Source organism: Phoca vitulina, unplaced genomic scaffold, assembly GCF_004348235.1.
Source record: "Phoca vitulina isolate PV1807 unplaced genomic scaffold, GSC_HSeal_1.0 scaffold18, whole genome shotgun sequence".
Taxonomy (NCBI): Eukaryota; Metazoa; Chordata; class Mammalia; order Carnivora; family Phocidae; genus Phoca; species Phoca vitulina.
Window position 1 is genome coordinate 26579812 of NW_022589721.1, and position 22322 is coordinate 26602133.

Genomic DNA, 22322 nt, shown 5'->3' on the forward strand with positions numbered 1-22322 from the left:
GCAGCAGGGACCAGGCGAGGCATCCGAGCCCACCGGTGACAACAAGCGCCCAGACGTGGAGGGACAGCGCCAGCACCAGAAGGGCCTCTCGGGCTGATGATAGGAAACAGGAACGGCTGTGAATTGGCCGCCACGGCTTTAATTGGTCCTGGAGGGCTGATGAGAACCTGAGCCCCAGAGCTGAGGTCATTTGTAAATTCCTATCATTTCTAGATGGCTGCTCTCAAAGCCACCCTCCTTTACTTGCAGCTAGGGAGAGAAGAGTGAATGATGGCAAATGAAAACCAGAAGTAGGAGCAGTCTGAAGAAACGGGAGGGAGTTTACTTCTCTCCGCTGGGAGCACGTTCAAAGCCCCCCGCCAGCCTGGGGTAAGGGTATCCCCGCCTCCACCTTGCGCCCTCCTGCGATGTCCCCCTCCCCACCTTTGTGAAATACCTCGGCAGGATGACCCCAGCTCCCTCTGTGCGAATTCACTGCCCCAGTGTGAAATCATAGCCCTGTAACTTTCCCTTTAAGAGCTGTCAGAGCCCGAGAGGCTGGCCAAGCTTGGGCTGGAGGTGGGGACAGAGGGAAGAAAGGAAAAAAAAAAAGAGAGAGAGGCAGGAAAAGTTTTTTCAGAGGAAAATGCAGGGTTTGTCCTAAACTCTGACGTCAGATCTTGCTTTAATAAACCCCCCCCCCCCCCAGGGCTGGGGGAAGCGGCATATCTCCTGCTCCTGATGGGCCAGGCCAGTCTCTCGGCCCAGCTCCCCCGAGAGGCGGCTGGATCCTCTGGGCGGCTCGGTCGATGCCTTTGCCCCTGACTTCCAGGCATGAGGTGGCTCCTGCCCTGGACACTGGCAGCGGTGACAGCAGTAGCCGCGGGAAGCGCCCTGGCCGCGGTGAGTCCCGCCTGCAGGGGCTGACAGAGGGACCCCCGATCCCGTTCTCCAGCCCGTTCTGCTACACGGGTGGGCAGATCGAGAGGGGCTGGAAGTGTGGGGGCAAGCTGGCGCCCACGTAGGGGCCAGGGCGAAGCCCGGGGGGTGGGGGGGTGGGGCTGTGCGGGGTCAGCTGGTGGAGTCGGGGGAGGGGGTAGCCCCCGGGGGGCGGACAAAGCAAACAAGTGGTCCACGCCCTTCTTTCCCACCTGAAACTCAGCAGAAAGGGGCACTTGTTAGAGCGGGGAGTCGGGGGCCTGGACTCCAGTCCCAGCTCTGCCCAGACTGGCCGTGTGACCTTGGGCCAGTCACTCGTCCCCACGTAGTGCTAAGCGAAGACGTTGGCAGGAGACTTGTAAAGTCTTGGGTTTGGAACGTGAGTCTCCAAGTGCTGGGGATACTACACAGAGAGGAGTCGGAAAACACCCAGAGAAGCCGGAAAGGAAAATGCCAGCTTTCAACACAAGCGCCTCTCTTGAGCAAACATTGCTTGGGGTGGTTTCCACCCCCAACTGCTGGTGCCTTGGGCTGGCACAGCCCTCTACAGCTTATGAAGCGTGCGCCCTGGGGCCCTGCACGTGACACCTGCTCTTTCGGGGGATCCCGAGGGTTCTCTCTCTCCTCTGTCTAGCCCAGGGCACTCCGAAGGGAAGGGGGAAGGGTCTGCACCTCCAAGAAGCACGCAGCCTGCTGGCTGTGGGTTAGAGGCAGGCCCGGGGCGGGCAGGAGGTGGGCAGCTGGGAAGAACTGAATCCAAGACCCCACAGCCCCAGCCAGTGCCTTCTGCCAATAGTAAAGCGAGAGACAGAGGGAAGGCGGCAAGAAGGATTTCGTTACCCACTCCCAATGACAGCTTCCTTGGGGATCAACGTGCCCCATTTGTGGATGAGGGAGCTGAGGCTCAGGGGTAAAGCGACTCGCCCACGGGCTCAAAGACACCGATTCTGACTCAACCAGATCTGAGGCTGAGAGCTGGTGGCCGACCACAGCCCGGTTGCCTCTGGACCTGGGGGATGGAGGTTCCTCCAAGCGCCGTAGTAGGTTTAAGGAGGGCAAGGAGTGTATCTGTGTGATTCATTGTGAAATCCTTTGAAGCTTGCGTGGTGCCCACCCACAGTGGGTGCCAAGCCGTGCTACAAAAGGAGATACTAACTTCATTTTACAGAAGAAAGAAATGGAAGCTTAAGGCAAGCAAGGGACTTGCTCAGAGTCTCACAATGAATAAGTGGCCAGGGCTCCAATTTAGATCTTCCCCTGCCAAATCCTGCTCTTTCTTCCAGAGCTTTCCTAGCTGAGGGGCAACCAAGCATTTCCTACAGACTGGAGCAACCACAAGGAGCTGAAGCAGCCTTTATTGGGGGTTGCTATGGCTGGGAGGACAAGGGGTGGATGGAGGAGAGGTGAGATGTGTAGGGTAGCAGGAGTCTGAGCGAGGAGAAGGAAAGAAGCTGTAGGCAGGGCCAAGTACACGGGAGCCCGTTACCTCCCAGAGCAGGAGGTGCTGGGGAAGAAAGGGGTCCAGATCCCCGGGCTGGCTATGGGGCCATGCAGCACGGGATCCAAGAGTCCAGACAGACCCAGACAGCAGACTGAAGGGGAGGCTCAGGACCTCTCTTCTCTGCAGCTCCCCCCACCCCGAGGACCTTCTCTGGGCACCCAACACGACCCAGCCCACACTGGTGTCCAGATCCAGGAGCTCCCAGACAAAGGGAGCTCTCAGAGCATCCTGACACCCCCAGCGAGGGCTGTGAGACAGATGGCAACCAGGTCTTTGCTTTCTGGCCAAACTCCATACATGGCTGTCCTCTGCTCACTAATATATAATAGGAATGCAAGTTCCCTCAGGCGCCCAGTGGGATTTTACTGGAAAAATGATTATAGATGTTCATATGGAAGAAAAGGTTGTGAGAATTGCCAGGAAAAAACTTTGAGGAAGTAGCGTTCTGAGGGAAGACTTGCCCTATTGGATAGTAAAAAATTATCTAAAAGTTCTGTAATTGAAGGAGCAAGATGCCAACTGGGAAGAGAGAAATTGAGGAGGACAGGGCAGTGAGCTCAGAAACTCAGCCAAGTCGACTTGGGAACGTGAACTATGATAAAGGTGACTACAGATACGACTGGTTTTTCCATCTCTTTGTTCTTTTCTTCCTTCTATGTGGAGAGTATCCACCCTGCGCCATGAGAAAGGGGCTGCATTTAGTGGGTGTTATCACGTCCCGTGCCAAGTGCTCTGTATGTATGCGGATAAGACCTTCCTCGGATCATGCAACAGACATTCACTAGCATTTATTGAACACTTCCTGAAATCGTCATAGCAATACCCTGAAGCAGATGTGACGAGCCCTCTTTGTAGGTGCCGAAACTGAAGGTCTGAGAGGTTCAGTAATTCGTCCAAGGCCACACAGCTAGTAATGAGCAGAGTTGATTTGAACCTTGGTCCTGTGCTTTGCCATAGTGCCTGCTGGCTCCCTGGTGCGGGTACTTGCCGAGAAATGAGAGGTTTCTGCCCCTATAAAGTGTACGGGCTAGAGACGGAGGACAGCCACCCACGTGTGGGGAAGCGAGGTGGCAGGGGTGGAGTCATCCAGGAGAGAGAGGTTGGGTGTAAGCTCTGCCCCTGCCTCTGCCTGTGGCAGCAGGACCCTTGACTACTGGGGGCCTCCCCGTCTTCTCTTGTTCATCGGGGCTCACGACCTCGGCCCTACGCAGCTCCCTGCCGCTGCTGGGGAGTGACCACAGGGCTGCGTCAGGGAAGCCTCTCAGAAGCCCGTGACTGGGTAAACAAATTATGTGCCAGGAAATTAATTCCTGGACGCACATTAGGTCCGTGGTAGTCAGTGTGCAGGGGAGACCCACGCCCCTCCTCCCGTGCAAATGCACGTGGGGATGGGCACAGATGTGTGCACGCACGGGTATCTGGCATCGCGGCTCGTCTGAGTGTGCAAATCGCCATGGTGTGTGTGAATGCATACGGATGCACGTGGAGGGTATGGAATGCAAGCTCATTCTCCGCTCCTAGGACCGACCGCAGAGCAGTGTGGCGCAGGACGCAGCATATCCCTTTTAAAAACGTGAGAACAGATGATACGCCTTCTTTACATGGCCTGTCCATAGCTTTGGACCCGAGCCAGCATTTCAAACCCCCCCCCCCCCCAGGCCCCTGCTCGGAGCCTCTTCCTGCAACTTAGAGGCTCTGCTCATAGCCGCGGCCCCTCCCACTCGCCGCTTGTCCGGGATGCTGGCGGGAGTGCGGCACGGACAGGCATTTTCCACCTGGCACGGCGCTTGGCAAAGCCTCACCCTCTGGAATGGGCATGGGAGCAGTGCTCCTTGGAGAACCAGACCCTGACCGTGGGCGGGGCAGTACCTCTGGCCCGTCAGCGGACTCACCTCCCCCAACGTTTAGAAAAGGCCCCTGCCCCATGCCAACAAAGCAGCCAAATGCCAGGAGGCTGCCTTTGGCTTTGTACAAGGATTTGTGCCTGGGATTCCTCCCAGGAACCTTGGCCATCTCTCTGGGCAGCAGGGAGGGGCCGCTACACACACTGTGGGTTCCATATGGGAGCAAGGAAAGTAAGACAGCAATGGTCCACACTGGGCCCCCGGGAGGGGCTGGGAGGCTTGCCAGCCACAGCCGGGGAAGCAAAGCAAGGAAGGAAGTTTTGAGCAAGAACTATAGAATACTGCGAATGTCTACGAGTGAGGTTTCGGCATATCATACATTCATTCAATACCTCTGGAGCTCCCCAGGCCTCAGTAACACTGATGACAATGAAGGAAAACACTGCTTAAGTGCTCTCTATGTGTATCAGCTCAATTAAAAACCACACCTATGAAGCAGACAGCAACATCCTTATCCCAGCACAGTCCAACGCGGCCACTCACCACATGAGGCCGCCGAGCGCCGGAAATGTAGCTCATCCCATGTGAGATGTAGAACACACACCATATTTCAAAGATTCAGTATGAGTACAAGAACATCACGGGCTCACTGTAATTTTTCTATTGACTCCATGTTGAAACAAGAATATTTCTAATATATTGGGTTAAACAAATAGAATATTTTCCCTGGTTTCTTATTGGTTCTTATTGGTTTTCAGTGTGGCTGCTAGAAAATATAAAATTCCATAGATGGTTCACATTGTGTTTTACTAGACAGTGTTGGCCTGGGAAAACGCAAGTGTATGTAGGTGGATTTTAGTAGGTGGGGAGGGAAAGATACTGAGGGTTCTAATCCCAGCTCCTCGACTGAGCCAGTTTCTTCATCTGTGAGAAGACGTAATATCAGTACTTGCTTCCTTGGGTTATTGAGAAGATTAAGGAATGAAACAGAGATAAAGCACATGAATCCCCAGCACACCCAAGGGGAGGTGGGACATGATTCACTTCGCTCCAATAGCAGCGATGGGGGCATCCCAGCTTGACTGGAAGCACTGGCTGCAGACAAGTGCCGGGTCTGAACAAATGAGCAGGGCTTCATAAAGACCCCAGACTCAGCACCAGGTGGGCCAGAGGAGGGGCAGATTTACCTGTGGGCTGTGCTGGGCTCAGGGCTGAGTTGGTCTCCTGAAGCACCCAAGCTTTCCACATCCTGGCCAGCTTCCCAGCACATTTCGAGGGAGTCGAGGAACATGTTTGGATTATCACGTAGGAGAGAGAAATACTAATGGTGGCTGTGATGAAGATGATGGTGCTGATTGATGGTGGTGGTGATGAAGGTGATAATGATGATGATGGTGGTGATGATTGTGGTGATGGTGATGATGTTGATGATGTTGATGATGATGATGCTGTAGAGATGGTGATGGTGGTGATGATGGTGATGATGTTGATGATGATGATGATGATGGTGGTAGAGATGGTGATGGTGGTAGAGATGGTGATGGTGGTGATGATGTTGATGATGATGATGATGTAGAGATGGTGATGGTGGTGATGATGATGGTGATGATGATGATGATGGTGATGATGGTGATGATGGTGATGATGATGATGATGGTGATGATGGTGATGATGATGATGGCGGTGGTGGTGGTGGTGATGGGGGTGGTGGCGACGGTAGTGGTGGTCGTGCTGATGGTGATGATGGTGGTGGTGATGATGATGATGGTGGTGGTGGTGATGATGAAGATGGTGATGGTGGCAATGGTGAGGAAGATGGAGATGATGGTGATGGTTGTGGTGGGGTGAAGGTGGTAAAGACAACAGTGGTGATGATGATGATGCTTGTAGTTGAGACTTGTGTCTTACAACCCTGAGTCCCTTGATGTTGTCCATGGTTTCATAGCCCATCCACTTACTCATTCCATGGACGCTGACAGCCTTGCTGTGCACCCAGCCCCTTCCTGTTTCTAGAGACATGGTGATAAATGGTCATCTCTGTCCCGCTGTCAAGAATGGCTCATGTGTTGGAGATAGATTTTTACACTAGCAGAGAGGAGCATGTTAAGGAATCCAAAAGGAAGCTCAGAGGGCTTCAGGAGAAAAATACCAATTCCGGGGCTCTGAGCCTGAATTCCTGGGGACAGCCCCCAGGAATTCACATAAGTCCACATTAACTGGCACCTTGGTGATTTTTTTTTAATTTTATTTTATTATGTTATGTTAGTCACCATACATCATTACTTTTTGATGTGGTGATCCACGCTTATTGTTTTCGTATAACACCCAGTGCTCCCTTGGTGAGTCTTCACACACACTTGAATTCAGAAATCACTCCTGTTTGTCCTCTAGCCTTGACATTCTGCTCATCTGCCAACTGTCCTCCTGCTCTTCTCTATGGGGGGGGGTGCAAAAGGGGGGAAGGGGGACAGAATCAGAGGAGAAGGAACTGTGCCTCTCAAAACAAGAATAACGGACATTCCAGGGGATGTGATATCCTCTGTGCTCACCCACCCCAAGGCCCTCAGTCTGGAGGCAAGTCCAGGCTTGGGACATCAACTGTGGATCTGCTAAGCCCTGCTAGGGGTGGGTGGGAGGAGTGAAAGGAAATGAGAGTCCAGGGCCCAAAGAAGAGGAAGGGAGGGGTCCAGTCTTGCCCTTCCAGGAAGCCTGCATTGAGTCTTGGAGGTGAGAGAAGGGGCATGTGCTATGAGCCTGCCCAGGGCAGGATGGGTCGGGGGGTGAAGTTTGGAGGAATATTCTGAGAGAGCAAGGACATGTCACCCTGTCCTTGGGGCAGATGGTGGACTGGCCTGGATGCTTGCCTTCTCAGTGTTTGATATCTGGTTTTAAAAATAAGGAGGTTGGACTAGACCCCTAAGCTTGCTTCCAGCTGGAGCCACCAGAGTCCTAGGGTCCATTCACTCATTCCCCGGGCAGCCCACTATCTCACCAGCAGCAGGGCTCATGGGCTGTGATTCTCATGCTATTGCTCTAGGACGTGCATCGCTGACCTTGGCACCAAAAGGGGTGTCCAATGCTCTGGGATGACCCTCCAAACATGCGTCCTCCCCTTAAGGTGTCCAAAGATGATTTCCTCTTTGCCTACCTCTCGTCTTTCAACCCTCAGAGTATATCGCTGGTCTCATAAAGCTGGAAAGCACACCCCCAGCTTAATCTCCAAGGGGTCTCACCATCTCAGGGGTTCCCCAGTCAGGCCTGGTCCTGAGGATCCTCAAGTTCTACCTACAAAGAGCAATCCCAGGCTCCCCCAGGCCTACTCAGTCAGGCTGGGTAGCGGTCCAGGACTCCAGAGTTTTAACACTTCCCACCACAGATGAACCTTGAGGCCTTGCAAGTTCAGGAAGCACCCCAGTGGGTAACAGGGCCCTTGGAGGACTACAGTGCCCAACAGCCTCCCCATCTCAGGGAGGATGGCTCCATCTACCCCTGGGGCCATCATCCACTCTTGTCTCCAGCTCCCTACTCCTCCCAGTTGCCAGTGAGAGTACCATGACCTTCAGCTGGGTCCTACTTCCGGCCCCTCCTTGGGTTTCCTCCAACCTAGAGGCTCAAGTCCACGCACAGAGCTTGGAGGGAAGAGAGTGAACTTTGCAAACAGGATGATCAGGAGTAAACCATGGAGTTTGAATTTAGAAAGGGGAGCATCTTGAGCACCTCACTTAACCTTTTTGAGTCTCAGTGTCCTGTGACACAGGGATCTACTCCTGGATATCACTGTGCCAGAGGACAAGCTGGGTCAAACGCAGAGCCTCGAGCAGTTGGGTGCGCCCTGAGTACCCCCATACTCCCCACTCTGAGTCTGGCCAAGCCTGTCTTCCCCCCTCATCCTTTGGGATTGCCTTCGTTCACCTTCTTCCCTATTTCAAGGGCCATTGTCCCAAATACTCAAGTGTCCTCTCTCCTGTGCATAGGCCCCTACTGTTCCTTCTGTTTGAAATGTCTTCTTCCCTCTTCTCTGTTGATGATGTTGTTGGGACTGCTACCCTCCAGGAAGTTTCCCTTGGCTTCCACCCAGGTGGAGCAGCCGGTGGGCACCCATGAGTCCTTGTTCTTGCCTAGGTAGAAGGGAACATGTCACTTTTCAGGAGCTCTCTGCTGGCCTTGCCCCATGCATGAGCCACACTCCTTCAAACTCCTACCTCCCGCAAGTACACACCCCCTGGCCTTGGCACATGCTGTGCCCTACTGCCGGCCTTGCTCATGCTTTTCCCCTTCTGGACCTGACACTTTCCAGTAGATGTCACTGTGGATGCACATTATAGGTGCCCAACGCCTAGTTGTTGGTTGAATGAATGAATGAATGAATGAACAAAACCAGAAAGGCTGGGCAGGATGGGTATAGAGGGAACAGGGAGGAAGGCATGACACTGGCCTTTTTAGTAGAGGCTTTGTGCTGGGGAAGGGGCCAGGGAATCTGACAAGGCCTGGGCCTGATTGCCAAGAGGGCTGAACAATGAGCAGGAACCTATGAACTGACTTGCTGAGCCCAGAACCAGGAGTCCGAAGGTGCGGTCCTAGTCAGGCTCTGCTTTAGTCTCTGAGCCCCGGCTTCTCCCGCTGAAACGCAGACAAGAACCCCGGGGTTGCCTGTGCCGGGGGGCGTGCTGGGTGAGGGCAGGCAGCAGCACACAGCCCAGAGCGAGAGCCAGGTCTGCCCCTTCCCAGCGGGGCCTTAGCCTTTCATCTGGAAAATGGACTTTAAAAGCCCGGCTCACAGAGCCCCCATGATCTGGTGAGAGAAGGCAGGCTAGGTGCTGAGCACACGTGGAGGAGGAGGTTGGGGAGCAGCAAACGGGGGCGCGGATATCAAGGTGCTCTGGCGTTAGCGGGGGTTGTCTTCAAGGCCCTGTTGAGAGTTCTGGAACAGCAAACCTGGAGGGCGGGGGCCGCACGGATTGGGGGTTATGGCCGCCCATCTGTCCTTGTTGCTGCTACTCTTTAAGCCTGCCTCCTCCATGTGCGTGCACGCACACACACACACACACACAAACACACATACACAGGCATACACTAGTGTGCACACACAGAGACACACTCACATGCAATGGACACATACACACACACAGAGACAGGAGCATACACGAGTGTACATGCACACTGTACACACAGAGGCACACGCACACACGAGTGTACACGCACACTGTACACACACATGCACACATACACAGACACACACAGGCACACGCACACAGACACACACACATACACACACAGGCATACACGAGTGTGCACACACAGAGACACACTCACATGCAATGCACACATACACACACACAGAGACACGAGCATACACGAGTGTACATGCACACATGTACACACACATGCACAGAGGCACACGCACACACGAGTGTACATGCACACTACACACACACACAGACACACACATATACACACACAGGCATACACGAGTGTGCACACACAGAGACACACTCACATGCAATGCACACATACACACACAGAGAGACACGAGCATACACGAGTGTACACGCACACATGTACACACACAGGCGCACGCACACAGACACACACATACACACACATGCACACACAAGTGTACACGCACACTGTACACACACACACACAGAGGCATGCATGCACACACAGGCACAGGCATACACGAGTGTGCATGCACACACACGTACACACACAGAGACACAGCCATACACGAGTGTGCACACACACACATACACAGAGAGGTGTGCATGCACACACAGGCACAGGCATACATGAATGTGCATGCACACACACGTACAACACAGAGACACAGGCATACATGAGTGTGCACGCACACACACGTACACACACAGAGACACAGCCATACACGAGTGTGCACGCACACACGTACACACACAGAGAGGCGTGCACACACACACAGGCACAGGCATGCATGAGTGTGCACGCACACACACGTACACACACAGAGACACAGGCATACACGAGTGTGCGCACACACACACAGACACACTCAGATGCACACGCACACACACCAGCTGACTTCTTTAACAGCAGCTCCAGGCCCCGTACTCCAAGGAGCCGCGTCCTGATCCAGGCAAACTTCTGTCCGACAGCCGCAAGCACCACCCCCCGTTGGACCCTCACTGTGAGCTGGGGCCACACATACCTCACTTAGTCCACAGGAGAGCTCTGCGGGGCGGGAACTGTTATCACCCCCACCCACAGAGGAGGAAACTGAGGCAGAGTTTTACTCTGATCCCCCAGGCCAACGGAGCTTCAAAATCACCACCTCGTCCCCCAGGCAGGGCTGGCAGGACCTGCTCCCAGGGGTGTCCCTGTGTGCCAGCCCCTTGCCCATGTCTGTCCTCCCGGCCTGAGTCGGACCCAATCCGGGATGGGGGCAAGGGAGCTGAGGTCAGGCTCCGGATGCTGGAGGGAGGAACTACCTTTATCAGAGGCCCAGTTCAGCCAGCCAAGAGTGCTAGAAGGTGCCAGAGGATTGCCTCATCCCAGCCTGCCCTGTGGGGGTGCAAGTGGCTGGTCCAAGGCCACAAGTCTCAGCCTGGGGGCTGGAGCCCAGGGCCTCCCACCTCCAGGTATGGACCTAGATGCTGAAAATAGTTCTCCTGGCTCTATCAGGAAGCTGCTCCCTCCTCCCCTGTATGAAGAACAGGCCTAACCTCAACGGATGGCAGTTTTTTCCACCCTTGTCTATCTTGGCTATTGTTCCAGGGCTGGCCCTGTCCCTGGTCACCCCATGGCCACTGCCACTTCCAGGCCTGGGACATGGAAGGCTCCCAGTTCCTTTTGGTGAATTGCACGAACTGGAAATTAGGCAAGAGAAGGGCCCCTTAGAGGTCACTGGAGGAGTATGAGATCCAGAGTCAGAAGAGCAGAGTGCGTAATTTTCTTGCTCTGTCTGTTAAATTCTGTGGGCCTCAGTTTCCCCATCTGTCAAATTGAGACCATGAGGGCTGAATTCACAGGGTTGTTTTAATCATCCCCTGGCACACTGTGTTGGCTGAGTCAGGAAAGACCCCTATCTCCCCCAGGGGATACACACATTCCAGGCGTGGCCCTTATGGTCCTCTGCCATGGCCCTAGCCTACCATCTCCATGTCCCAGAACCCTAAGCCCTAATCTTGACCACTGGTCCTTCCTGCGCCATGTTGCATCGCTACTACCTGCATGCCCTTGTTCCTGTTGGTCCTCAGCTTCGATGCTCTCTCTGCCCTTCTGGTCAATCCTCAATCATCCTTCAGGACACAGTGCACATGACGCCTCCTCCGAGAAGCACTCCCTGCTCCTATACCCCTGCTCCTTGCCTTCTTATCTTGCTCTCAAATCCCTTATTTAGACTCTGCTGAGATGCTGTGTGGTGTGGCCATTGGGTTCAAATCCTACCTCTGCCATTTGTGAGTGGCCTTGGGCAAATTATCTGACCTTTCTAGGGCTCAGTTTACCCATCTGTACATTGGGGAAGATGATTACAAAAGCCACATGCCTCTTAAGGTTGTCACAAGGATTATATGATTTATGTAGAATGAAAAACAAACAAAGGAGGCATAAAAGGCAAAATGCAGAATCCAATGTAGACCTTGCGTTGATCTTGATTTAGAGAAACCGTCCAATTAAAAAAAAAAAGTCTTGGAGACAATCCGTGAAATTTGACTAAGGACTAAGGACTGGTTATTAACTAGAGAAAATCACAACATTGTAACTGATTTTATTGGTGTGATCACTGTATGGGGGTTACATTTTTAAAAAATTTCTCATACTTTCGAGCACACTCAAGAATCTCAGGTAAAATCACACAGTGTCTGGAATTTGCTTTGAAATCCTCAGGGAAGGAATGTATGTGAGTAGGCGGATAATAGTTGAAGCAAAATCAACACAGCATTGATAATAGCTAAAGTTGGTGAAAGGTACGAGAGGTTGTATTACTCTCCTGATTTTGGTGAGTATTCACGCCTGTCTCTAACAAAGAATGAACAGCAAACACTGCCTATAAAAGGTCAAATGGTAAATAGTCTAGGCTTTGTGGGCTAGAAGGTCTCCGTGGAACATTCTTCTTTGTTTTTGTTGTTGTTTCTCACAACTTTTTGAAAATGGGAAGTCCCTTCTTCCCCCTTACAAAATGCAATGGGCCAGATGTGGTTGATGGGCTGCAATTTCCAATCCTTGTTCTAGATGCAGTTACTCCTTTTATAGTCCTGTCTCCTAAGAAGGTGGGGTGCTCCCTGAGGCTTTGTACTGGGAACTTAGGAGATGCTTCATATGCTTGATGAATGAATGAATGAATGAATGAATGAACGAACGAACAAACGGTCACACAAGGGCTCGTTATTTGGAAAGAAGTCTTGCTCCTGAGCCTTCAGCCCTGTCCTATAAAGTCGAGTCCCCCATCCCAGCCAGAAGCTCACAAGACTGCATGTTTATAAAACCAATTAGCAGAAAAATCCCCAAAACTCTTCCATACCCCATGACCTGCAGCCTGGCCAATACGGAGTCAGCTGCGGGGCCTTCAGTTCCTGCCCTGGGAGCCAGGGCTAGGCATTGAAGTATCTGGTGACTTTAGGGGCGGGGAGCTAAGACCCTTTGGAGACAAGGCCCACCTGAAGCCAGCCCCCACCAGGAACAGGGGTACAGATCCCTAGGGGTGCTCTCCTACGAGAGCTCAGGAAATAGGGGTCCACCCGCTTATACTGTGACTACCCCGTCCCTTGTATCAGATGTGAGAACAAAGTGGTAGAGAAGGCAGGTGGGCTGTGGGGGTCCCACAGCTCTGGGCCCAGGCCAGAGGGGGTCACATTCTTCCACTGCCCCCAGGGCCCTCTTTTCAGTAAAGGGGTGAACAGAAACTGCTTCCAGGCAGGGCAGCCCTTTCCTGAAGCCCCCAGAACACAGTTGAGTGTCTGCTCAGACCATTTCTGTCTCAAGGCTGCCCCCTTGTGGAGTGTCGAGGTGCTGCCTCCCAAATGCAAGCAAGCCAGGCTCCAGGACCATCCCCTCCAGTCACTGAGCACCTGCCCCTGGAGAGCCAAGCACGGTGCTGGACACTGAGGAGGCAAGAAAGACAGCCCTTCCCCGATAACCCCCCATGGGAGGTTCCCATCTCCTCTCCTGGGGTCCTTGGCAGCTTGGGCTCAGCCCCATCACGATCCTCACCACCCCGTGGGGTAGTCTTGATGCCGTGCCCTTTCCTCTCCCGCAAGGGCACCTGTCCCCGATGAACCACGCACACACTCAGAAGAGGATGGGGTCCATCTCAGTCATCAAGCAGAACATTCCAGTCCCCTGGGTGCCCCACCCGCCCTGGCTGGCTTCCGACTCTCCGACTCTCCGCTTCCTTGCCTGCTGCCATGCGTTCTTGGGAAACTGATAATGCAAGTCAAACTGTAGATTCACTCGTCCCCGGGTCCATCTTCAGAGGCTGGAAAACACCATAAAATCCATAGTTACTGCTCATCGTTAAACAGCATCTCCAAACTACATCTGCAGCATTTCCTACAGGGGCTTTAATTTTTTTCCCCCAATTTTCATTTGCTTCCGTTTGTCCAGGAAGTTCCATTGCAGGGATCAACTCGTTTCTTTTACCCTGCCTCACGATCGCCCTCCTTGTCCAGAGGGGCGAGTGTCGGATGCTGTCTTAATCCATCCAAGCAGCTGTGACAAAACATCACAGACCGGGGAGCTTATGAACAACAGAGATGTATTTCTCACAGTTCTGGAGGCTGGAAGACCGAGATCAAGGAGCCCACGTGGTCATGTTCTGATGAGGTCGTAGCTGGTGTCTTGTCACTGTCCTCACGCAGAGGAAGGGGCGAGGGGTCTCTCTGGGGTCTCCTTCAGAAGGGCACTAACCCCACTCACAAGGGCTCCACCTCATGACTTGTAGGGCGTCTGCACATAATGCACGGAAGTGTGATCATACAGAAGTTCTGTGTTCCACGACAAAGACAGTGGTCATACAAAGAGGAAGGCAGCCTGGAGCCCCCACACCTTTCCCTCCCCTGCCGTGCACTCGAAGACAGGGTTCCCATTCCCATGAGAATCACCAGAGGTGCAGGCCAGAATACAGATTCTCTGCCCGGCCTAGAGGAACCAAAGCCGAATATTCCATGTGGGGGTCAGGAGTCTGTATTCTAACAGGGTCCGTAGGCCACAGCTGTTCTCCACCTCCACTGCTCTCAGAACCACCTGGAAACGTCCCAGTGCCCACGCCCCTGCCCAAAGCATTTAAGTCAGGATATCTGGGGACAGTGGCCACACATCAGTGTTTGTTAAAGCCTCCAGGTGGTTCTGACGTGCAGCGAAGTTTGGGAACCACGGTGGGGAGTGATTCTACTTGTAATGGCCACCCTGCTTGTCCTGAGAGGTGGCTGGGTCGGGGCGTCCCTGGTGAGGCTGAGCAGGTGGAACTGGCCAGAAACAGGCTGTGACCAAGTGAGCACTGGGCACCCACCTGGGGAAGCAAAGCAAAGATTGTTTTTTTTCCCCTCTTGGCTTCTGCTGTTAGAAAACCTGATGTAAGCCCCATGTGGTAGTGAGTTTGCAAAGATCAGTTTCCCCATCTGCAGAATGGGCACAGCCACCCTGGCTCGGATAGCTCAGCGTGTGTAAAAGGGCAGCAGCTGAGCTGTCTGGGGAAGGAGGCAGGGCATGGGACCGGCTCCTGTCTGTGCTGGGGAATGCAGGGAGAGGCTCCAACACCAAAAAAAAAAAAAAAAAAAAAAGTGGGAACCTGGTAAGAGCCCCAGGGTGTCCCAAGGGCCCAGCCAAGCAAGTATCCTGGGGTTCCAGGAAGAGCTTCGGCCCCAGAAGGAAAGTCCCATTCTGGAGATCCTGGGCAGACACAATGGCCTCCTAGTCTATTGCTCTGGGCTACACAGAACTTCCTCCAAACCTTCCTCTTGGGCCAGTTGCCCGAATTACTCTCTGTGCTCTGTGGGTTTTGCCCAAGGACCTATTGCTTGGAATGGGCTGAAAAATAGAATTAAGTGTTCTTTTAAAAACAGCATCCCAAAAGTCCTATGCTCATTGTCCATGTAGACAAGGGCCCAACATGGCGGAGCGGCCCAAGCTCGCTGGTTCCAGCACTCTGCCCAGCCGTTCAAGCTCAGCACAAGTCTCCACTACCACTGCACCCCGAGCCCCCCACAGCAAGGACGGTGCTACGGGGCAGAGGGCACGTCCCCGGTCACGGGAAGGGCGAGGGGGCCATGCCCTGAGATTTGGCTGACTTCCCAAGGAAGCCAGTGAAGAGAAGCCCTGGGGAACGTCCTACCTCCATTCTCCAGCTGAGGCACTTCCCCCGTTCATGTTATGGATGGAAAAAGAGAGCCCATGTCTTCATGACAATGGTCCATGCCTCATGGCAAAGGGCAAGTGGCCATGCCGTGCTAACCTGGACATTCAAAGTGGCTGATAGCCTGTGTGTGTGTGTGTGAAAGAGAAAACATGCGTGTGAGACAGACGGACGGACACAGCTTTGTCTGGCATCTCAGGGAGCTAGTGCTCCCGAGAGGAACCTCAGGGAGACACCCATGGGTGAGCTGGCTCTGCCCCTTGGGGACACGGGAGGCTGCACTTGGATGGACACAGGTGCAGGGGACTCACTGGACTGGAGGCTCCAGGACTAACTGGGCCCCCTAGGAAGACACCATCACCTCCCCCACACCTCAGCTGCTGCCTGGGGTTTCATAGACAGGCCATCTTACTAGAAGCTGATGTCATCAAGCGTCCCCTGCCTGGGGAGGGGCCCCGGCAAAAGTTGTCATCAGCACCATGCACCGCGGGGGGGTGGCTTTGAGTGGGGCAGGGGGGCGACGGGTGATTCAAAGGGAAACCAGAGGCTTCGAGCACAGAGCATGGAGTCAGACCCTGCAGGCTCAGTCCTTCTGCCAGTCGCTGCCTGAGTGTCTGGGCAGCTGCCTAGACTCCCTGAGTCTCAGTTTCCCCACTGGTTAAGTGGGGGCGGGGTAGTTACTCCCCCAAGGGTTGGTAGGGGGATTCATTAACTGAATGCACTGTATCTGGCACATTTCGTGGCTTTCCTTACCAGATTCGCCTGCCCGGGCCAGTATCAGCTGTAGGAGCTCCTGGTGTGGAAATCTAAATTCTCGGAATTAGGAGCCTGGAAAGGGGGCACAGTGAGAGGGAACTCTGCGAGGACAGTGAATCTTCTGGGCCCGCTGCTCCAACCCCATCCCGCACAGGGCCTGCCCCGCTGCTGGTGCTCAGTAAATATTCCTCAGAGAGGAAACCATGGGCTTCACATTCTTCTTCCAACGGGCAGGTTGGTCAGAGAGGAGTTCTAAGATGCCTCCCAGCTGGAATACTCAAGGATCCTTCCGAACAAGGCTGGCCGTAAGCCCCTCCCGACTCCCCGCCCAGCAGCAGGTCCTCCCCAGCCCGCTCAACCCCAGGACGTAGTTCGGGCTGGAGTTTCTGGAGGGAGCAGGACTTTGAAACAGGGCGCTGGGCCGCTTGGCCTCAGCTGTGGCAGTGACATGAACGCCTGAGGTCTCCACTTGTCGGGAAATGCGATCCTGAGGGGACAGACACTTCACACAAGGATCCCCACAGCCTCTCCCAGAGCTGCCAGCCTCTGGATACTTGCCTTGGTCAGCTGTGAGGGGAGCGTGTTCCCAACGACCACAGGAGCGCAGTCTCTTCTGGGAGGGTGACCACAGATGGCAGAAGAGTTAAGGGCTCAAGATCTTCGGGCAAGGCAGCCTTTGTTCCATCCCGGCTGCCCCGCCCCCCAAACGTGACTAGCTGTGTGGCCTCCTGCCGTCACTCAACCTCTCTGAGCCTGTTGCCTCTGCTCCAGGAAAATTAGTAAGCCTGCCTCGTGATTTGTTGGGGGAACTGTAGGAGACAGGGCATCAAAAGCCCTCCATATACAGTTGGTTAAGCGTCCGACTCTTTTTTTTTTAAGATTTTATTTATTTATTTGACAGAGACAGAGAGACAGAGAGCAAGCACAAGCCGGGAGAGCTGCAGAGGGAGAGGGAGAAGCAGGTTCCCCAAGAAGGGAGCCTGACACGGGGCTCGATCCCAGGACTCTGGGACCATGACCTGAGCCAAAAGCAGACGCTTAACCGACTGAGCCACCCAGGCGCCCCAAATGTCCGACTCTTGATTTCAGCCCAGGTCATGACCTCAGCGTCATGAGATCGGGCTCTGTGCTTAGCATGGAGCCTGCTTGAGATTCTTTCTCTCTCTCCCTCTGCCCCTCCCCCCACTTACTCGCTCTCTCTCAAAAATAAATAAATAATTTTTTTAGAAGTTCTTCATATATAACGAACACCCATAGATATTAGCTATGAGGTAAGGGCCTGTGTGTGTGTGCACACAGGGAAATGGATGGCACATGGTTTCTGCCCTCGAGAGAAGACAGTGTCACCGGGAAATGTACATTGACTCCTTCATTCTATTGACAGATGTTTATTGACACCCACTATGTGACAGGCTTTGTGAAGCCTGACACTCCTCTACAGCCCCCAGCCCAGATGGTTTTCTAGCTGCTTCTTGATTACCTCCACTGATGGTGCGCTCACAACCTCACAACTGATTCCTTCCATTAGAAAATTCTCCTTCATGTACAGTAGTGGGAAAAGTATGAACCCAGCAGATTTGAGTTTAAGTCCAAATTCTGTCACTTACTACATGTTGACCATGAACAAGTCACTTTGCTGATCTGTAAAATGGAGCTCATGATACCAACCACTGTGGGGAAGACAAAAGATCAGCCACAGAAACTGAAATCTAGCTCACGACTGGCCCCTAGCGGTCACCGCAGCTATGGTCTGCAATGGAATGGACTGGCTAGATAAGTTAGAAACCGTAGCCATGATCTCATTTGGTGCTTGTTCCCAGAACCTTGGTGGGTGGGGGTATCTAGTAGTAGGAATGGCATTTCACAGCAGAGAAAACCAAGGCTCAGAAACTGAACTCCCAGAGTCACATGGACAGTACGTTGTAAAGACTAGACTTGACACAGTGTGATGTTTCTGAAACACAAATCTGTCCTGATCATTCTGCTAAAATCCTTCAATGAATGAAGGCAGCAGACTCCAGCCAAAAGCCTGAGACTTTAGCCAGGCATTCGGGTCCCTCCTTGATCTAGTTGCCAATGACCTCATTGTGATCTGTTCCAGCCTCCATCTCCTCGTACCTCTTGTCTGCACCCTGCACCAGCTCACTGCAGTTCTCCCCACGCCCCAGACACAAGCCCGTGCTCACTGCTCTTGGCCTTTGTATCTGCTTTGGTGCCCTTCCTCAGTGCTCTATTCCTGCTCGTCTTCACACACCTGTTATTCTTCCCACACCAGCTCCCGGAGAAGCCCTCCCCAGTCCCAGCAGACATGGCCAGCCTTCCTGTGTGCTCCCACAGGCAGGTCGGCTTTGTTTCCCTGTGGTATCCCCCACTGTCGGCCCAGCACCTAGTGTAACACTTGGCACCCAGGGAGAGCCGACTAGAGGTGCGTTGAGTGACCCGGTGACTGGAGGGGGGCGTGCAGGAATGTGTGGTGCCATCAGTATGGCCTTGATCACACTGAATTACAATTACCATGTTCGTGTCTGTTGGCCCCATGGGCGGTAAGCTGGTGAGCAGAGGGGTTGTGTCTCATGCACCCTTGCTTCCTTCAAGCCTTGCACAAAGCCGGGCACGTGGTAGCTGTTCACTAAGCATCTGTCCATAGAATGCATGAAAGAGTCGATACATTTCCCCAACTAAACGGTCCACTCTTGAGGGCAGAAAGCACATGGCACCCCTCTGCTTCCCTGCGTGCACACACACACAGAGAATTCATCATCAGGAAGAATCCACAGTCACATCCCTTGTGGTGTCAACGCTGGGCAAGGCAGCAAGGATTCAAGGGGCTCACATCAGACTCAGGAGTTCTCAGGCCCCCCACACACTCCCTCTACCTTCTCCCCTGGACTGAGGCCTAGGAGGCTTCCCACCAGCAGATGGCGCCAATAGCAAGGTCTGAGCTAAGCTGACCTCCCTCCCAGAGCCCATCCCTCGCTGCCCCAGCTCCCCTAACTGGTTTCTCTTAAGGAACTCTGTGTTCTGGGGCTCCCAGCAGGTACTGAAAAGGAGCCTTCCTTCTGGGGGGCTTTAACCTGGAGACCCCAGAATAGATGGTGACCACGTGGAGAGGGGTACCTGCCAGATGAGAGCCCATCCCAGCCCGGCTCAGAGGGCCCAACCCCACAAGTCCCATGCTGAGCCCTATGGGGGTTCGGGAGGACCCCCGACAAAGAAATGCAAGCGAGAAGTCATGCTTTTGAGGGCCTGCCACGTGCCAGGCCCTACCAGTGCTTCCGCATACATGGGCTCTCCCCTTCCCCATAGCTCCCAGAGGGGGGCATTATTGTGGCCGTATCACAGATGGGGATGTCGAGGCCCAGAAAGGTTAGGAAGCTTGTCCAAGGCCACACAGAAGGAACACACTGCTGGCTGTCTCAGGTCCCATGTTCTTTTGTTGACACTCAAATTTAATCCGAGCAAAGAGGAGAGGTTCCAGGACTGGAAGTCTTGAGTATCAAGTGACACCAAAGCCCCGTGTAGTCAACAGCCCCCCGTGTGGCCGTCCCACTAGGAAACACTGACACATGCCTGCCGTGGGCTCTGGGCCATGCTTCAGGCACACGGACAGCAGTGAGGCCTTTACAGTTTACGATCTGGTGGGGAGGGATGGGGGAAGGCCTGGAAGGCTTCCTGGAGGAAAGGGCTTTTTTTTTTTTTTTTTTTAAAGATTTTATTTATTTATTTGAGAGAGAGAATGAGAGAGAGCACATGAGAGGGGGGAGGGTCAGAGGGAGAAGCAGACTCCCTGCTCAGCAGGGAGCCTGATGTGGGACTCGATCCCTGGACTCCAGGATCATGACCTGAGCCGAAGGCAGTTGCTTAACCAACTGAGCCACCCAGGCGCCCAGGAAAGGGCTTTTTTAAATTTCCTCTGCCAAGAGTATATATATCCTGAGGGCCTGGGGACTGATTAGAGACAGTTCATGGGTGCTTATGAAGGACTGAGCCTTCTAGTGTCACAGAATGATGAGGAAAATTTTCTCCGCAGAGTCAGAAAGAGGGGTGTGTGTGTGTGTGTGTGTGTGTGTGCGCGCGTGTGTGTGCATGCACACATCTGGCTGGTTTATTGATGAGGGGGTTTGGGGTTTTGTTGTGTCGCATTATATTTCTGAGGAAAAGCAAGCAGGGGCAGGGAAACTGATCCCCCAGGTGAACAGGGACCAGCACTGCCCACCTCCTAGAGTTCCTGGATCCCGGCCAGCAAGGCCTTGCCCAGCCACGTCACCCATGGACAATGGAAGTGGCTGCAGGCATGATTCTCCTGGCCATCCTGGGTCTCTGTCTCTAGCCTAGCAGAGAAGCCCCCAGTGAGGATAGGATAAGGCGGGATGGAGGGGAGAGGTTCAATGGCATCTGGAAAAATGGGTGGCAGACAGCCCCCAGGCCTCCCTGCGGTGCCTTGCTGTGGGCGAGGCCCCGTGTGGAGGGCCCCACCCTGCCCTCCTCCCCGAGGGCTTGCTTAGTCTCCCGAACACACACAAGTCTGGCCACCAGGTGTGCAGAGCATCAGCAGGACAGGCCAGGTGCTCAGGTCGGCCGGCCAGGAGCACTCTCTCTGAGGGAGGCCCTTAAGGGGGGGCCTGAGTGGCAGTGCCCAAGTGAAGGGAGGCGGGAAGGACATTTTGGTCCCAGGGAACTCGGGGCAGAGGTCCTGTGGTAGGAAAGGAGTGGGCACGACTGAGCCCTGAAACCAAGCCCAGAGGTCATAGAAGCCTCAAATCAAGGTTTGCCCATTTGATTTTCAAGAGTTCAATCAATATTTACAGTGAAAAGGATTATGTGTGAAACCCCTAACCAAGAGCCCAATGAATCCAGCCCCTCAATCTGGATCATCTCTCCTGGCCGCTGATCTCTCCCAGCCGCTGGTCCTCCTGGCCAAGTGTGCAAGGGTGGACTTCACAGCCCTGGGGCAGAGCGATTCCTGCCTTGACTTTCACGGAGCTCCCTGGGCCCCCCTGGGACACCCAGCACTCTGTGTACAGCTTTGAGCTATAAGAAATCACCTCTAATGTCTGCCTCTCCCATAAGCTGTGAGTTCTTCAAAATCCAAGAATTTTTAAATTCATCTTCAAATGCCTAGAACTTGAGAGAGGCTATGAGCTAGCTCAGCAACGTTTGTTATGCAATTACAAGAACCCAGAGGGCAGAGGTGAAGGGTGTAGAAATGAGACTTATAAGAGTGGTTTGTGCCTAGATCCTGACACATATTGTGTCATCCTGGACATGTTCCTCTGCCTCTCTGGGTCTCAGTTTCCTCCCCGGGAAAAGGGAAGAAGAATCTGAATATGTCAGCATGTGTCGTTCCAAGATTGAAATGCAGATCTCTAAGCTCCACCGAGCAGGGTTTCTCGGGTTCGAGGTGGAGGGGGTGAAGCCCTGGTCCCCACCTCTGCTGACCTTGGAATTCTGGAGTCACGGTTCAGAAGCCCGGGACGGGATGCTCCCTGGCAGGGATCACACTGGCCTGGGGATGGGAGAATGGCCGGGAGCCGTGTGCACACTCTCTGTCCTCAGACAATTCCCTTTCTCCTGCGGTCTCTGCTTCCTCCAATGTAAAGAGCAAGGGTCCAGGACAGGGGTTCAGGGTGGCAGCCAGAGGGGGTGCGAAGGTGACTGGCTCCCAGAGATACAGGCGGCTTGAAACTCCTAAACTCAAAGACACCCCAGAGCAGCTTCCCATTCTATCTCCCTGTTCTTCAGGGCAGGGATGGCTCTTTGGGCCTATCTCTCCTCTTCCCAGCTTCCCAGTGTTGCGTCCATCGTATTTTCAGGGTGACGATGAACCTGGGGGCTTGGGGATGGGAATGGGGCCATGGGAGGTGCGTGGGCAGGGGGACTCCTGTCTGTAGGCCTGGCACTAGCAACAGGGGCCTAACTCCCTTCTACAGGACAGGGAGAGCCAGCCACAGTGGGCTCTGAAGGGGTCACCTGCCGC

At 53.8% G+C, this 22322-nt stretch overlaps 2 protein-coding genes across 2 annotated transcripts in view; one reads left to right on the plus strand and one right to left on the minus strand.

Moving 5' to 3' along the window:
• Positions 1–707: 707 nt before the first annotated feature.
• Positions 708–22322, plus strand: part of CCN4 (cellular communication network factor 4) — a 35036-nt gene continuing 13421 nt past the window's right edge. The window contains exon 1 of the mRNA XM_032415563.1: positions 708–882. Coding sequence (XP_032271454.1) covers positions 814–882 — 69 coding nt within the window. The 5' untranslated portion in view covers positions 708–813. The remainder of the gene's footprint in view (positions 883–22322) is intronic.
• NDRG1 (N-myc downstream regulated 1) overlaps positions 11973–22322 on the minus strand; it is an 87287-nt gene continuing 76937 nt past the window's right edge. Inside the window, exon 17 of the transcript XR_004300821.1 lies at positions 11973–13714. The gene's annotated coding sequence lies outside the window, so the exon portion shown is untranslated. The remainder of the gene's footprint in view (positions 13715–22322) is intronic.